Source organism: Trifolium pratense, linkage group LG2, assembly GCF_020283565.1.
Source record: "Trifolium pratense cultivar HEN17-A07 linkage group LG2, ARS_RC_1.1, whole genome shotgun sequence".
Lineage (NCBI taxonomy): Eukaryota > Viridiplantae > Streptophyta > Magnoliopsida > Fabales > Fabaceae > Trifolium > Trifolium pratense.
Genome location: NC_060060.1, coordinates 2,310,204 through 2,328,507, shown reverse-complemented (window position 1 = coordinate 2,328,507; position 18,304 = coordinate 2,310,204). Strand labels below are relative to the sequence as shown.

Sequence of the window (18,304 nt, the reverse complement as noted above, 5' to 3'; positions counted from 1 at the left end):
GCTTATATCTATCGTGTTCCTCTTTGTGACCGTGTTTTGTTTCCTCTTCTTAGAAATCAGTGGTGGTGGTGGTCAAGATTCGACGCCGCTAGAGTTGGTGTTGGTGTGTTTTCACGCGATTTTCTTGTTGTGTGATGGTGTTCTTCTTCTTAAGCAGAGATCAATTATTAATAATAATATTCTTACCGTTAAAATAAAAAAAAACAGAGAAAACTTACTTCATAAAATGGACCGGAATGGGTCAGTTTATCCAAGACCCTGGTATGACTTCGTAGTCACGTGACCAAATTTCAAAAAACATGGTTAAGTCACGTGCCACCATGAATTGAACCAAACCCAAAACACAAAAACCCAAAAAAAAAACCCCAAACTGGTACATTTTGAGTTCAGTTCTTTGTTCTCCCTCTTCCTCTCTTTTTCTCCAAAATTCGAAAACCGAAAAACCAACTTTTCGTAGCTAAAACTTCACCATGGAATCGATTCTCATAGATTGCGTTCACAAAAGTCTTCATCATTTCATGCACTCCAACGCTATCTTCATCTCTCAACGTCTCTGTGCTCAGTTCCCTACCGAGGTTTTTCTTCAATTTCATTCACTACATATTTTTGTTGTTCATTTGCAAAACCTAAATCATAAATGAATTAAACGAATTCGATTTGTTATTACTACGAGCTCAATTAACTTCGATTTATAATTTTTTTTTTATTTTTTTTGGTTTTTAGAATGCTAGTTAGTTTCGATTGTTATGTTACTGTGCTTCGAGATCGGTGATTTTTTGTTAGGTTATAAGAATCTTTTTAGTTTAATTGATTTGTGGAAGTTTCTAGATGGATTTTTGGTAGCTTTCGTGAGATTTGGATTCGGTTTTATATTTTGTGTTAGTTGAATTTGAATTAGAATTTTCTATTAGGTTTTATGCATATAGTTTTGTTAAATAGTGGCTATAGCATAGTGGAATTCGAATAAATTTTATGTTTTTCGGAAATACACTGTTTAGTACAAAATGTTGTTAAGTACCGCAAATGTAGGGACTTTATTGAACTGCTGTGTTGCAGAAGCACTGATGTGAAGTTATGTGATGAAAATGGTAGATGACGATTTTCCCTCTCTTTTGATATTTGAAGTTGCTTGTGGAGTTAAACTGAAAGGGGTTTTGGTAGCTTTGGGCTTTGGCGAGATTTGGATTCAGTTTTATATTTTTGTGCTGGTTTAATTTTGATTTTACTATTGTGGTTAAATTGGGATTTGAATTTTCCATTAGGTTTATGTTTAGTGTTGTTAAATAGCGGCTATAGTATAGCGGAATTCGAACTAATTTTTGGGTGTTCTGCAATGCACTGTTTAGTACAAAATGTTGTAAAATAGCGCAGATGTAGGGACATTATTGCACTGTTGTGTACTGGAATTCGAATAAACTGTTATTTTACTTCATCTGCGATTTACAACACTGATGTGAAGTGGAATCCCGATTTCCTTGTGGTCATATATTCACAGAGTTGCTGCCGTCAGCAATTCGGAACCGTTGAATTGAATTATAAAATCAGACGACTTACACTCCAAGTTCTTGTTTAAAATTTGATTTACTGCGGTACGAATGTGAGTCATTCTGATTTGTTGACTGCAGCGAATACTTGAATATATGACTGCAGTAGTATAGAGAACCTGGGAGCATATCAGGTGTGAGCTTCACACTCAAAATGTGTAATATTAATTATAATTTTTAATTATAACTATTATTATTAATAGGGTTTTTCTATCATGTGTAAATTTGCACATGTTAAGAAATTTAAAATAGTAAGTTTGAATTGGAACTTGTGCATTTTATATTAAATGTATAATTTTTTAATAAATAATTGTTGTTTTTCATTAAATAGTTACTACTTTTGGTTACTTTAACATGTGCAATGTTGCACATGTTAGACAAACCCTTATTAATATTATACAATGTTGACCTAGTCTTTTTTTTTTAAAGGATGTTGACCTAGTCTTTTTAAATTCATAGGTTTCCTTTTTTGTTATTCCTGAGATTATGATGTGTTTTGCAAAGAATTTTGTGTCCTTGTAGCGTTTTTCAATTATTAATTAATTGTAGTTTGTGTAATTTGTTCAATGTCCTTTATTTGGCTATATAGAAAGTCTGTATTACTTACTGAAGGAATTTTTTTTACGCACTCTATAAGTTACTGTTTGGTAATTATTTTTGTTTTGGGCAGACAAATTTGCAATTATTAGCTGCCTGTTACTTGCAGAGTAATCAAGCTTATTCTGCATACCATATTTTAAAGGGTACGTTTCTCATAATAGTTATTTATTTATTTTCTTGATCATTTTTTGAGTTATGTTCCTATTAATAATATCAATGCTTATTAATAAACGGATGGCGGTGCATGGGGCAAGCTATGAAGTCCAGATACTTAATACGACATTGGTACGATACAACTCGATATGGGGGAACTCTTAAAAAGAATTATTTTGCCATAAAGATTTCACTAAACATCATTATTTCCTACTATGCACTTTGTAATGCTAATTGCAATATTTTTATCTCTTCCAGGCCCCTCATCCAAATTAGCATAGCTTAAGTCCACTCCCATCTTCAAGTGGATAATGTATATCTCCATTAATGTCCTAAACCTAAAGCCTTGTTTCTTCTTTAGTGCAACCGTTGCTTTTTAAGGACCTAAGTCAAAGGTTTGAACACACATAAACCACATAATCTGTCCTTTCTGTACAAAAAGTTTTTAACGCATGTTTTTGGAGTTGCATACTCAAACATATTGAAGCTGTATCTCTAACATATCACTCAATAATTTATTTAAAATATAAAAAGAAATTAGAGGATACTCCCTGAATATGTATTTTGGTGTAGTGTATACAGATATATTTACAATTTTAAAGTATCGGCCAAATAGGTGGAAGGTATAAGTTTATCACAACAATGTTCAGGTGGCAACATGCTTTTCGCAGAAGCATGACAGCTGATAAAAATTTCGTCACATTCACTACACACTATTCCCATTAAATTTTTAAAAAGAATTACCATGAAGTTTTTAAAACGAAAGAAAATTTAGAGGGGACCCCTGAACAGAGGGCATATATAGCGTGATGGTAATATTATATTCACAAAAACGAGAGTTATGAAAGTCACGAGATTTACTGAAGAGAGGAACTGAGATGAAAATATAGAGAGCGGATATGGAGAGATATACAGAACAAAAACAAGCAGGGGGAATTGAGAGACTCCAAAAATAGGGAAATACAGAACAAAAAAGGAGTGAAGGAAAATGCAGTTAGCCAGAGATAGGTTATGATCGAGAAAACTATGTTCACTGGATATGTGCGAGTAAGAGATGGAAGAGATATGTGCCAGCATGCTCGCTGCATATTGGGTTCCTAGTGTTTACTGTTGTAAATTTGTAACTTAAAAATAGATCAAGCCTGTGTGCCCCCACCCTCTCACAGAGTTGATTTTGGTGCTATTTCTGCCACAGTTGACATGTCTGCCACCCAACTTGTAAAAGCAACTGCACAATGGCCTCTGAATAGCATGTTGCCACAAAATCGCCCTGTCATACTACCACGAGACAACTTTGGTTCCTATTATTTTTCAATATAATAATTTTTTTTCTGCTTCTTAATTAGCTTTTAATAGAATGATTTCTTTCCTTTGTATGCTATTGTTTTTTAAGTGTGCTTATTATTTCTCAAAAATTTTCTTTTTTATTACTTGAAGGAACAAAAATGCCTCAATCCCGATACTTGTTTGCAATATCATGCTTTCATATGAATCTTCTTAGCGAAGCTGAAGCAGCATTGTGCCCTGGTAATGAGCCGGGTGCAGAGGTATAAACTAATAGCTCAATTTAGAATGTACTTCAAATTGATGATTATGACCCTATTATTAATTTAAATATATTATGAAATGTTAAGAAATGTGTAGGTGACTATGTCTTGTTTCCCAAACAATTCTAAATTTTTTATCCTTCTTTCAATGTTTCATTTTCTAGTTCAGTTTGCTATTTTAGTTATTCACTTATCACATAACTTCTGACATGCTGATAGAACACCAAATGAAATTGGTGTTCAGTTAATGTTTATCACGGTTAAACACAGAATTTCCCCCAAATTACAGCAAGGGTGCTGTAGCAGAGTTGCAAAGCTCCTGCAGTGAATGAAGTATGTCCAAAACTTAACTACCAAATGCACACCATAATTGTCTGCTAACCCCATACTTTACATCATATATTTGGAATACATCACTTTTATTTCCTAACTTCTACTAATTGTCACACATAATTAGATACATAATTTGTAGATATCAGATAATTCTCCTGCATAATTAAATGCACATGAGCTACATAACTATCCCGCATAATTAAATACATGACTGTCCTACTCCTACACGACTTCCAAATTAAAAATACACATGAGCAACATAACTATTCCGCTTAATTAAGTACATAACTGCCTATGGAAGAGTGCTACATCCTATCCCCCCTTTTGGAGTATATCTTTATTCTTTACCTTCCATGTAGGTGGGCTATTGGACTTTCGGGTCCCATCACATGCCCATGTATTAAGTTGTTTTTTTGTTATACTTTGTTGGTACATTTTGTGGGAGAAGGCGAATGATTTGATTTGCTGATTTTTTTTACTATGTAGGTTCCAAATGGTGCACCTGGTCATTATCTATTGGGGCAGGTTTACAGGTTTTAGTCTTCCCATGATCCTACTTAAAATCCATTTGAATTTACTTTGTTAATTTAGTGATATAATTTGGCTAAATCATACATGTATACAAATACAAAATACAAATATTTAACAATTACATGAAGTTAAACATAGTCGAAAGTGTTTTTGTTCACAGTTTTTTATTGTTGATTTTATTCTTTGCGGAGGCATAATTTTGACACGCTTTGAGTAGATGATAAGGTGTGATTTCAATATTTATACTACGCAGCCTAAGCATAAAAAATATTTTGATTTATGTAAGTGCTTTATATTTGCACAGGATTCTCAACATTATGAATTGTAGATAATCTCTTTCATTTTTACCTGCATCCCTTCCTGTTTGATTGTCATTTGGTGGTTTCTTCCCGTTAAAGTATTGTGCTTTATATAATTGGAAGAGTTGGTCCGTTGTGTTCTTGGGACTGATTTTCTTTGAACCATCTTTAAATAATTTTATTTGCTTTAACTTGTACTTTACTTCATGCTATCTTCATGCTATTTTCATATTCTAAATTCCCTTTAATTACTATTCTGCCTTTCCAGGTACACTGACAGAAAGAAAAGTGCCATAAATCATTTTAAGCAGGCACTATCGATGGATCCTCTGATGTGGGCTGCATATGAGGAGTTGTGCATATTAGGTCTGTGAGACGAATTCACTTGATTCCCAAAGTTCATTGCACATACTTGATTAACCTATTGGGAACATGTTTAGTTTAGAGGGGAGTTCTGTATTTCCCGTTTGGACAAGTACACCTGTTGTTTTTAGCTAGATAAGAAAACTGCTTAAAGCAAAGAAAACATGTTAAACTTTGTAGGATGTATTAGCATAATATGCACAAATGGTTTAAACTGTTTGTTTTGGTGACTAAGTATCAGTCATGAGTTTATTATGGTTTGCCCATAACTGGCGGTAGATGAAAAAATAGACAGAATCCCAAAGTGCCTATTGTTCCACTAAATATTGAAATTAATAATACTAAGAAGAAGTTTGCCAGGAAAGTAGTTTGAAACTAGACGTAGTGTTATTAATTGCTCGTCTAAATTTTTTAAAATACCTCTAGTTATCTAAATAATATTTTTTACTTTCATGCATTATGTTGTTTTCATTATTATGACCGTATTGTTTCCTGTTAATTTAGGTGCTGCTGAAGAAGCTACTACAGTTTTTGGTGAAGCAGCTTCTTTTTGCATACAAAAGCAATACCTAAATTGCTCAACCTCTCAAAATTTGTCAACTGAAGATTGTCATGCAGTTGCTACCAGACACAGTGTCTCCGAAGACATGAGTCCAAGGCAACTAAGACATATGCAAGGTCTAAAGGATATTGCTGCAAATCCTCATGGATCATCTATAATAGGAGGAGCTGCTGGTCAACTTACCAGTAGTGGTTCATCTAACATGTCATTCTATAACACCCCATCTCCAATGGCCACACAGGTAACTGTCTGTAGTTTTCTTTTGTATAGTTTCCACTTTCCACAATTTTGAATATGATCAGTATTCAGTAGGACTCAAATAAATGTAAATGCGTCTTATTTTTTTCCTTAAATATGCAGTCTCCTTGGTCAAGTAGATGTGTATTTGACATTTAATTTTTCCCCCTGAACAAATGACATGTTATGCTGTCTTCTTTTGCAGTTGTCAGCTGTTGCTCCACCCCCTTTGTGTAGGAATGTGATGCCAAATGGCCCAAATCTGAGCACACTTAATTCTGACAATTCTCCTAAGTCGACAGTTAACTCTACTATTCAAGCCCCCATTCAAGCCCCTCGAAGAAAGTTTGTGGGTGAAGGAAGGTTACGAAAGGTTGGTTCAAATGTTCTGTCGCCATTTGCATTACTAAATTAACACATCAATATATGTGGCATTTTCTATGTAGTGGACATTGATTTGATCAAATGGCTTAATCTGAAGTAGACCATGACAATGTTGGATATATTTTTCTTTTGGCAGCAGTGGGATAGAGCTGATTGGGTAAACAATTAATACACAGAATGTACTTATCAATCATCATTTAGTCCTGTTCACACTTCCTACATCAGTTACGTAGCAGTTACTAACAATACAACAGTTACAAATAAATAAAACTGCCTACTAATAAGATATATTCTGCCCCAAGAGTTACTATATTTCTAGGCTTCTTCCTTGTAGTTGGAGGTCTATTACTAACATAGTGATGCGTTGTTGATTTTTGTGAAATTGCTGTGATGTCAAAACTGGCAATCTTAAATCAAGCACCGAACAAGGCGAGCCTTTTATTATAGGATTGTCACACTTTTAGACATCACATTAACATTCTTTCTCATTTAGATGGCTGTAATATAGTTAATTTTTCATATCTCCACATCTCAGTCAACTGTAATTTACTAAATTACCCTAAAATTATAGGATTATAGAACAAAACATAAAAAAATAAAAAGATTATAGAAAGTTTATTAGTCAATAAATTTTTTTTTTAGAAAGAATAAGATGAAGGCAAAACTATAGAGAGTTTATTTTTCAAGAGAGTTTATTAGTTCTAAATTTTTTTGTAAACTTAGTGTTACCATTTTGTAAACTATAGAGTTTATTAGTCTATTTTCTGTAATTTACTAAATTACCCTAAAAATAAAAAAATTATAGCGAGTTTGTGACGTCAAAACTGGCAATCTTAAATCAAGCACTGAACAAGGCATGCCTTTTATTATAAGATTGTCACACTTTTAAACACCACGTTAACATTCTTTCTCATTTAGATGGCTGTAATATAGTTAATTTTCCATATCTCCACATCTAAGTCAACTGTAATTTATTTTGTATTCTGGTATTTCTAAATTTTAATTTTCTATAGCATGCATTATAATATGAGTTTCCATAATATAATGTTAATCAATTGACCATTTATTCTACTGAATATTTTAAAGGGTTTTTGGTATGACTGAGATGATTTGTAATTTTGGTTCAATGGTGATAGTTACAGAGTACAGACTGTATGATATTATATTCTCTCATTTTACCATTCTTTCCCCCCCTCTTGATATGTATATATACCGTTCCAGATTTCTGGTAGGTTATTTTCTGATTCTGGTCCTAGACGAAGTTCAAGACTCTCTAGCGAAGCAAGTGTAACTTCAAATGCCAATGCAACAATTGTATCTGGAAACGGAACTAGCAACTCTTATAAGGGAGGGTCAAAGCTTGGCCCAATGACATTTCGTACCATGACAATTCGTAAGGGACAGTCATGGGCCAATGAAAATATTGACGGAGGTGATAATTACTTATATATCTCACTAATTATATCAGTTTAGTTCCTGTATTTGCAAATGCCTTCTTAAATAGTGTTGATGCAATGTTCATTAAACCCATTCATTCACTTTAGCACCTTGTTTCCCGCCTAATGAATTTAGAGTTATTTTAGCATTTGTCTTCTATGCTATTATCTTTCTAAGATATTATCACAAGAAAATCCAAATCATTGTTGGTTGTGCTGAGGCCTTTGATATCCGTTGATATAATTTGGTGATGCCAAATAGAACTATGAATCTACGGCCAAGTGCCATCATAATATGTTGAAGTCTAATTAGCTGAAGTGTTTTCGTTAACTTTTGAAATTGTGGTTTATGGATATTTTATCTTAAGGTAATAATTGCCTTAAATTTCCTTTTATTTCAAATAATGAACCATTTCTTTATTTTAGGGATTCATAATGATGTTCTGGATGTTAGTCGTTTAAATACTACATCAACAACATCTTGTTCATCTGCTGCCATGGAAGCTAAATCTTATGAACAAGATGCAGCAACTCTTCAAGTTAGTGAGCAAGTAACAAGCGAGTCTAAAGTCATCACTGGTGCATCAGAAATATTGTCCCTTCTAAGAGTTCTCGGTGAAGGTTATAGGCTTGCCTGCTTGTATAAGTGCCAGGTATGAATCAAATATTTGTTGAGAAAATCCAGATATCATTCATATTAACTATTAGAGAGTGCCACATTATATTCATGAGATTAGTAATACGAAGAAGGAAAAATAAAATCAAGAAAATATCTTGTCCTCAAGTGCATGTTTCTTAATATCTGTTTATGGTGGAGTAGGAAGCACTGGATACCTATCTGAAACTTCCACAGAGGCACTACAATACTGGATGGGTTCTTTCTCAGGTAATTTTAGTTGCTCAGCTCTCATTCTCCGATCTTTCTGTTTGTTAGAATATATGGAAAACCATCTTATAACATCTTAATTGTATCTTTTAGAATAATTATCTATTAGAATTAGTTTGTTGTATTTATTTATTTAGATTATCTTGCGAATATATTATATGCAATTTGTAGTATTTTATAACCTTGATGCCGTCATAAAAACATCTAGAGGAAACTTCTGCCCTAATTTCTTTCCTTAATTCATTAATGACATTCTCTCAAGTGTTTATATTTTAAATATTTTAGTAGCTTTAAATTGATTTTTGGGGTCATTCTCTCATCATTCCTATGCTTGAATTTATAGCTTTTAAAATGACTTTTTCATGGTTAACCTTGCCAAAATTGGTACGAGGAATTTTTTTAACTGCCGTTAGTTCTTTGTGTATGTGTGTATGTATTATGAAAAGAGAGAAAAGGGAATGAAAAACCATTCTTTCATTATTTCAGAAATGTGTACAAGGCTTAGTGTATATATACAAATAGCTAAGGTCTATGCTAGAATGGTGTACTTGCAGACAGAGAATCACAAAACAATAAAGCCTAGCTAACTATTTTGACTTTGTGGCTGTAACTGGTATATATATGCTCCAATACCCTCCCACAAGTTGGAGCTTGGTAGATATCAACCATGCCCAACTTGGCTAATAAAATGCCAAATGGTTGAGGAAGAAGGGACTTAGTGAAGAAATCTGCGATTTGGTCTTTGGAGGAAACAGGAAGAAGTTTCATGAGGTCTGCTTGCAGCTTTTCACGCACAACGTGGCAGTCGATGTCCAGATGCTTAGTGCGTTCGTGGAACACGGGATTAGCAGCAATGTGGAGCGCATTCTGGTGGTCACAGTAGCGCATTCTGGTGGTCACAGTAGAGCACATGAAGGTCCTGAAGCAAGTAAACAAGCCATTGGAGCTCGCAAGTGGCAGAAGCAAGAGCACGATACTCTGCCTCGGAGGAAGAACGAGCAACAGCTATTTGCTTCTTAGTGTGCCAAGAGATGAGAGATTGGCCTAAGAAAAAGCATTGACCAGAATGGAGCGGCGTGAATCTTTGCACCCGGCCCAATCAGCATCAGAAAATCCCAGAATATGAAGTGTGGACGTACGTGGAAAAAAGAGACCGCGCCCAGGACAATTTTTGAGATACTTAAGAACACGCATAGCTGCATTGTAGTGTGTGTGAGTGGGCTTAGATAGAAACTGACTCAGTTGTTGAGTAATGAATGTGATGTCAGGACGAGTGGTATTAAGATACAACAAACGGCCTACCAAATGTCGATAGGCAGAAATATCTTCATAAGGGGCAGTGTCATCAGCATGGAGCTTGATGGAAGCATTAGAAGGTGTAGAGACTGGTTTAGCTCCAAGGAGGCCAGAATCAGTCAATAAGTCGAGACAATGCTTCCTTTGACACAAAGAAATACCTTTAGCTGAATGTGCTACTTCAAGTCCTAAGAAGTACTTCAATTGTCCCAAATCCTTAATTTTGAAGGCATTGTGAAGGAGATTCTTCACATAAGAGAATTCTGCCATGTGATTACCAGCAATAATGACATCATCAACATACACCAGTAATAATGTGAAATGTGAAGCATCATGTTTAGTGAACAAAGAATGATCGCAGTGGGCTTGTTTGTAACCATGGGAGAGCAAAAGTGAAGTATGCTTGGCATACCACTGTCGGCTAGCCTGCTTAAGACCATAAAGTGACTTAACCAATTTACAAACCTTGTTAGGGTCATTGGTAACACCAGGTGGTGGAGTCATATGCACATCTTCTTGCAAATCTCCATGAAGAAAAGCATTGGTCACACCCAACTGATGAAGAAACCAATTGTGAACAGTTGCTAGAGCAATGACCATTCTCACTGTGGTTAGCTTAGCCACTGGTGAAAAAGTATCAAAGTAGTCCAATCCTTCAATTTGATTAAAGCCCTTAGCCACTAATCGGGCTTTATATCTCTCCACAGTGCCATCTGCATGATGCTTAACTTTGTAGACCCATCTACAACCAATTGGCTTCACATGATGTGGTAAGTCAACAAGAATCCAAGTACCAGTAGCCTCAAGAGCTTGCAGCTCAACTTGCATAGCTTGTTTCCGGCAATCAAATTTGATGGCCTCAGCATAAGATTTGGGTTCAGTGTGTGTAGTGAGGGTTAGACAAATTTTGATATGAAATGAAACATAGGATAAGCAATACCTGAAGATTTCATGGATGAGTGATCTAAAGCATTGCAGACATAATCTTTTAGTTAAGGAGGAATTTGTTTAGGTCTAGTGGAACGTCTATGAGAAGAAGTAGGATTAGGTGGAGAGGAAGGGGAAGATGTAGACACAGTAGTGTCACTAGATGTAGTGACAAGAGGAGGAACATTGGTGTCATTTGAATTAGAAATAGGGGCAGCAGGACTGTGATTCGATGGAACATAATCCCAATTTGAAGTGGGATTTGAAGTAGAGCTAGGATAGGGCAAGACATGTTCATGAAAAGTTACATGTCTAGATATAAAGATTTCTCTTGAGGATAAATCATAAAGAACATAACCTTTGTAGCCTGATTTGTAACCCAAGAAAACAGATTTTCTAGCTCTAGGATCATGTTTAGTTTGATGAGATGTGAGGGTAGTAGCAAAACATAAAGAGCCAAAGACTTTGAACAGGGACATATCAGGTATGGAATTATGAAAGAGCTGATATGGTGACTTGTTGTGCAGGGTAGGTGTAGTGATTCTATTGATAAGAAAAGTAGCATACAAAACGGCATAAGACCAGAAGGTTTTAGGCAATTTGGATTGAAACAAAAGGGCACGACCTACATTAAGTAAGTGTTGATGTTTTCTTTCAACCCTCCCATTTTGTTGAGGTGTTTCAGCACAGGATTTTTGATGTAAAATACCATGGGAGGCATAAAAAGAATCAAGTAAGAATTCTGGACCATTGTCACTTCTTATAGTTTTACGTGTGATTTTATATCGAGTTTGAATAGAAATGATAAAATTTTGGACACAAGTGGAAACTTCTGCTTTAGATTTTAACAAAATGATCCAAGTATATCTGCTATAGTCATCAACTATAGTTAAAAAATATCTGTGATTATGTACAAAAGCAATGGACAAAGGTCCCCGTATATCAAAGTGTAAAAGTTCAAAAACGGAATTGGAAACCGAAGTACTATGAGGAAAGGCAAGTTTCTTTTGTCTTGCATAGTGACAAACGTCACAAGCAGCTTTATTATCATTATGAATATCATGATACATTTGAGACATATGTGAAAGTCTTCTATGAGACAAATGGCCTAGCCTAAAGTGCCATAAAGCATGAAAAGGTATGATAGAAGTAGCATTAATACTTCTATTGTTACAAACTGAATTGAGTCAATTGACACATTTATTTGCAGGAAAGGAAACTAAAGATGGCATAGATGGATAAGCTCCATCAATCATCAAACAAAAAAGACCATCTGCTTGATCACTCAAACCAATCATCTTGTTGGACTTCAAGTCCTGCATGACACATTTTTGAGAAGAAAATTGAACAGAACAAGCAATATTAGTACACAGCTTAGAAACAGAAATTAGATTAAGTCTAAATTTTGAAGAATAGAGCACATTTGTGAGATATAAATGAGGTGTGAAATGCACATTACCAGCATGCTTAACAATGACAGAGTTACCATTAGGCAAATTAACACGTATAGGTTTAATTTTGTACAAGGAACTAAACCAATCTAGGGAAGAACATATGTGATCATTGGCACCAGAATCTATGAGCCAAAAATTGGCATTAGATTGAACCGAACAAGAAACAATACTGTGAATGGATTATACAAAGTCAAGAGAGGAGGTTATACCTGTTGCAGGGACAGAGGTGGTGTGAATGTGGTTTGAGCTAGGGCCAACAGTGGGAGAAGCTGAGGCAATCAAATTAGCTTGTTGGAGCAAGTTCACAAGTTGATCATACTTCTCTTGAGAAATATTAGCATCAGAACTTGAAGCTACCAAATCAGAGTTACCATTAGCAGTAGTAGAATCCACATTATCAGAATTAACCAAATTCACACCAGTATTGGATCGAATATTAGGATTGCCATGTTTCTTATAGCACCAATCAACTGTGTGGCCATTCTTGTCACAGAAAGTGCAATGCCTTGTATCACCTTTACCTTTTCCAGAGTTCATAAGTGATTTACCACGATTGAATGGCTTTCGTGCATCAGAGGCATTCACAAGGACATTGCTATCATCAGAATTAGGAACAATAGGATCAATCATAGCATGATTACTTTCTTCTTGCACTACTAGAGAATACACTTTGTTAATAGTAGGCAAAGGATCCATCAACAAGACTTGAGTCTTCACAACAGAGAAGTGATCATTCAGGCCAGTTAAGAATTGAATGATTTGATCTTCTTCACGATAGGCGCGTGCCATGCACATAGCATCGCAACGGCATGGATGCACACAAGTACAGTGAGGTATGGGACGGTGCGAATTCAATTCCTCCCATAGAACTCTCATTTCAGTATAGTAATCAAGACAGAGTGATTACCTTGCTTGAGAGTGTGAAGTGCAGATCGCAACGAAACAATACGAATCCGATATGCTTTGGCGAAGCGTTCTTGAATATCCTCCCAAGCATCAATGGCGTTTTCATGGAATACGAGTGTCTGAGCAATAGATTCCGAAACAGAGTTGATGATCCACGAGTGTACAAGGTGATTACATCGTTCCCAAGCAGAACGATTCAGATCCAAAGCATCGGGAATAGGAATTGAACGATCGAGAAGTGCGAGCTTGTTCTTGGCACCTAAAGCGCGACACATTGAATGACTCCATGCGAGGTAGTTGCCGCTGGTGAGTTGAGGAGTAACAGTCACCAAATTCGGTCTTTCACTAGGATGAACATAGAGAAAGGAATCGGAATTGTTCGGTGGAATCAGAGCTGGAATCGGAGCAACACGAGGAGGCATGGTGAAAGTTCAGCGAGGTTGCAGAGAAACGAAGAAAAAATTGTGAAGAATTGAGCAAGAAGCTCAAGGAAGAAGATGAAGATTTGGGAAATTGCAGCGAAAACTGTTAGAAAACGGTTAGGATCGTAACAACCTTCCAATTGAAGGAAACTGATAACATATTAATATTATGAAAAGAGAGAAAAGGGAATGAAAAACCATTCTTTCATTATTTCAGAAATGTGTACAAGGCTTAGTATATATACAAATAGCTAAGGTCTATGCTAGAATGGTGTACTTGCAGACAGAGAATCACAAAACAATAAAGCCTAGCTAACTATTTTGACTTTGTGTCTGTAACTGGTATATGCTCCAATAGTATGGTTATTGGTTAATTTGATTCATTTTACCCACTCAGAGAAAATGTTTGATAGTTGTTGTTAAAGCTGGTTGGTTTATATGCCACTGGTTTCTTTTATGTGTCTTGTATCAGATATTCTTCGAGGTGCATAACGCTAATATCTTGTCATGTTACTTTGAATATGTTTTGATGCAGGTTGGGAAGGCACACTATGAGTTAGTTGATAATTTAGAAGCTGATCGGGTCTTTAGTCTTGCACGTCAAATTGCACCTTATAGTTTGGAAGGAATGGATATATACTCAACAGTCCTTTATGTGAGTTGATATACATTTTCTTTGTAAAAAGCAAACCCGTCTCTCTTTGTTGCATTTAGGACTCTTTGATGTCCTTGATTAAGGCAGCTTGCCTACATTTGCTGCTGTGGGATATGTTTGAGGCTACTATTAATTTGATGTTGCTGGCTATTTATTTAAGTGAAATGATATTTGTACAATCATTTTTGGACAACTTTGGAGACAACTTTCTCTCTCATACTCTCATTGTGTTTTTACTCTTTTTTCTTCTCTCTTACGTTATTATTTTTGTTTCAAAAGATGGATGGGAAAAAATGTTGTCCCAAAAGTTGTCACAAAATTTGTTGTACAAATATCACTACTCTTTATTTAAAAGGTTATTTGTTTGATGATTGTTGTGTACAAATTACAAACTCGACGTTGATAATGATATATGGCTATAATTGTCTTAACACTACATCCTTGTATTTCTTAAGCTTCCTACTCCCGCTTCAAATTTAGAATTTTACATGCATACCTGCATGTTCCCTGCTTGACCAAAAGACTTATCTGTGGTTGTGGTTCAGCATTTAAAGGAGGATATGAAGCTAAGCTACTTGGCACAGGAACTGATTTCAACTGACCGGTTAGCTCCTCAATCTTGGTAGGTACACATGGAACTTTCTTTTTATTATTTGGTGTACTGTACTGTGTATTTTTTCTGACTGAAATAGCTTCCTTTGAAGGTCGTATGCACCCACTATTGTCTTTCCTCGTTTTGCTAAAAGGCTTTTTTTTTTACCAAGCGTTTTGCTAAAAGGCTTAAAACTGCATCTTGTGTGCGAACACAAATGCACCAATCCAAGCTGTCTTGTTTTTGCAAAAAAATAAGTAAACACATTTGTATAGATATATGATATTATGGTGCCTACTTTTAATGTACCCTTTCTATAAATATGCTGATGCATTTAGCAGTATATGATATATTGATTTTCCATAAGACATCCATGTATATTTTGGCTCACTTGATATATCTGCATAGCATGTGAAGCCTTGCTATTCAAGCATGGCAGATTGTTCTTGCTCAAAATTGTTCAGATTTAGAGTCTAAAGCTTTTACCTTTTTCTTCTATTCAGTTTTGTTATATTTCACTTTTGTTGTTTTTGTTTTTCCGACTCATCATTTATCCTGCTGTCTGTTAAATGCTGTGGCAGGTGTGCCATGGGAAATTGCTACAGCCTGCAGAAAGATCATGAAACTGCACTGAAAAATTTTCAACGAGCTGTTCAACTGAATCCAAGATTTGCATATGCACATACCCTTTGTGGACATGAGTAAGAACATTGTCCTTTTCTTTATGATACACATGCCTACATGCTCTTTCTTTTAGTGTAATTCATTTCCACTTGTAGGTATGTTGCGCAAGAAGATTATGAAAATGGGATTAAGAGCTATCAGAGTGCACTCATGGTTGACGAAAGACACTATAATGCATGGTATGGACTTGGAATGTTATATCTCCGCCAAGAAAAATTTGAGTTCTCGGAACATCATTTCCGTATGGCTTTCCAAATAAACCGAAAATCTTCTGTGATATTGACATATCATGGAACTGCTTTGCATTTTCTGAAGGTTAATCTCTTGCTGTACTCAACTTGGCAGTACAAACTAGAACTGCAGTTATCTATTGCTCTTGTTTTGTATCCTAAATTATGAAATTATGATTTTACTGATTTCACAGAGAAGCGAGGAAGCGTTGGTTGTGATGGAGAAAGCTATTTTAGCAGATAAGAAAAATCTACTCCCGATGTATCAAAAGGCCAACATACTAATTGGCCTGGAAAGATTTGACGAGGCTTTGGAAGTCCTAGAGGAGCTTAAAGAGTATGCTCCCTACGAAAGCAGTGTCTTTGCTTTGATGGGCAATATCTATAAAAGGCGTAACATGCATGAAAGAGCAATGTTTCATTATGGTATTGCTTTGGATTTGAAACCAACTGCAACAGATGCTGCCACCATTAAGGTGATTAGCTTACAATAGTAATCCTTTTACATTGATTCCGAACACACTAACATTTTACCAGTTCACTCATTTTTCTGCTTTCTGTTACTTTGACGAATGTTCAATTGCTTCTGGTTATTGTAATTTTTCATTTATTTTTCCCATGTGAATTGAAGCTTCTTATTCTGTTCAAACAGGCTGCCATTGAGAAATTGTATCTCCCTGATGAGTTAGAAGACAACATGTAACTCTACATTTGAAGAGCAAGATTTGAGTAATATATTTGCTTTCGGCTAATTGTGTATAAAACGCATCACAAATGCTGGAGGAGCATTCGTTCGTGCATCCATCACTCCCGTCTAATTTCCGGATAACAAGCACTGACTTCAGTTTTGTAGGACATTCACATAGGATTCGAGCTTATTTGACGTAACAGTGTTACCGAAAAGCTCCAATATTTGTACAAAATTGTTGTATTAGGGAGAAATCCATGTATTATTAGTTTATCCTATAATTTAATTCCCGAACTGGATAAAATTATTGTTTCAAAATGCCTTGTTATTTATTTAATTTATTTCAACTTCAAATCTTTTAAATGATAACTTAGGGTATGTTGAGGATGGACCACTTTTACAGTTATACACCGATGCATCTCGAGAATTATTTACAAAGAAATCCAGGAGCACGCCCTTCTTGAAATTAACTGCTCCAGTCTTGAAAAATAGAGAAAAATGAAGTACACCCTCTTTGGTTATTGCAAAGTCTGGCACCATTTTACAATCGTGATAGTCCTTTGAGACCTTCATGGTTGCTATTGTAACGCTTCATCTACAGCAGTGTTGTAGATATTAAGATACATCCTTGTTATTCTTTACAACATCCGCGTCTAAATTCAATCTCTTGAACACAATCATGTTTTGCATTTGAATTCGATCATATTAACCCATCCTTGAGTTAACCAGCCAGCCTAATCTATTTTATAGTGGAACTCAACTTAATATATCTCGACTGCCTATTTACAAAGATACTTTTTTTGTTTCTTTGTTTTTAATTTTAACATACAAACATGATGAACTCACGGGGGTCGGGAGAGAAAGCATCGAAATGTTATAGTAGGTGTGTTTACAAATAATCCTTAGCAACTATAAAATAAATTTATTTAGCACGTCCATATTATAAATGCATCTTATCTTATAAACATGTTACCTTTTTCAAGGTAGAATATGCAAGTTGAATTCTCATACTGGTAATATAACTGAGCTTCTAATCTTGTTACCCGGTATGTACAACCTTGAAGACTTTTACTTATTTAATTTTCTTATGTTCAGCCTTTTAAATATTCAATGTTTTCAGATGTTGAAGAAGTTGATGAAAAAGAGTAAAGAAGATACTTTGTGGCTCAGAGTCAGACGACTTTGCTCCATTTGACAAAACAGGGAGGGTTCATTCTCGTTGGCCGGTGATTGTTACTAACAAGAAAGACACTAGGAATGTATTTGCAATTTTGATATATTTAGAGACCAATTTTGATATAAATATTGGGAATGTTAATTAAGGAACTTGCAACCTCAATACTAACTACATCGATAATTTTAAAAGGCTCAAATGAATGTAAAACTTACTATAGCAACTAATCACATCTCAAAACTAAATTGTTATTTTTATACTAATTCTAATATGATTACTACAATCTCAGAAGTTCTATTTTTCTGTTTACTCATGCTTGCACGCACTATATATTTTTGGGTTAAATATGCAAAAGGTCCCTGCACTTACGAGTCATTTGAGTTTTAGTCCCTGCATTTTAA

The 18,304-nt window shown here is 35.2% G+C and overlaps 2 protein-coding genes across 6 annotated transcripts; one reads left to right on the top strand and one right to left on the bottom strand.

The window, feature by feature from the left end:
- The first annotated feature begins 332 nt into the window (after positions 1–332).
- On the top strand, positions 333–17,083 carry LOC123908211 (cell division cycle protein 27 homolog B-like). 5 transcript variants are annotated; one of them, XM_045958774.1, is made up of 16 exons: positions 333–575; positions 2,215–2,287; positions 3,735–3,844; positions 4,664–4,710; positions 5,276–5,373; positions 5,875–6,173; positions 6,375–6,542; positions 7,775–7,985; positions 8,416–8,642; positions 8,810–8,875; positions 14,416–14,535; positions 15,081–15,157; positions 15,709–15,828; positions 15,907–16,126; positions 16,236–16,517; positions 16,694–17,083. In XM_045958774.1, the coding sequence occupies exons 1-16, from the start codon at positions 471–473 to the stop codon at positions 16,742–16,744; spliced, it is 2,274 nt and encodes a 757-aa protein (XP_045814730.1). In that variant the 5' UTR covers positions 333–470; the 3' UTR covers positions 16,745–17,083. The 5 variants fall into 5 exon arrangements, with proteins under 5 accessions (XP_045814730.1, XP_045814733.1, XP_045814732.1 ...); XM_045958777.1 differs by lacking the exon at positions 333–575 and adding an exon at positions 2,556–2,692 and having other exon boundaries at positions 2,239–2,287; XM_045958776.1 differs by lacking the exons at positions 333–575; positions 2,215–2,287 and adding exons at positions 2,305–2,429; positions 2,556–2,692.
- On the bottom strand, positions 12,297–13,428 carry LOC123908212. Its single transcript, XM_045958780.1, has one exon. The coding sequence runs from the start codon at positions 13,426–13,428 to the stop codon at positions 12,733–12,735; it is 696 nt and encodes a 231-aa protein (XP_045814736.1). The 3' UTR covers positions 12,297–12,732.
- Positions 17,084–18,304: the final 1,221 nt, after the last annotated feature.

Bases quoted from the DNA above. Each gene is read 5' to 3' on its own strand.
- LOC123908212 (XM_045958780.1), bottom strand. From the start codon at position 13,428: ATGAGAGTTCTATGGGAGGAATTGAATTCGCACCGTCCCATACCTCAC.
- LOC123908211 (XM_045958774.1), top strand. From the start codon at position 471: ATGGAATCGATTCTCATAGATTGCGTTCACAAAAGTCTTCATCATTTC. The intron at 16,127-16,235 runs GTTAATCTCTTG...CTGATTTCACAG, and splicing joins CTGCTTTGCATTTTCTGAAG to AGAAGCGAGGAAGCGTTGGT. The intron at 16,518-16,693 runs GTGATTAGCTTA...CTGTTCAAACAG, and splicing joins CAGATGCTGCCACCATTAAG to GCTGCCATTGAGAAATTGTA.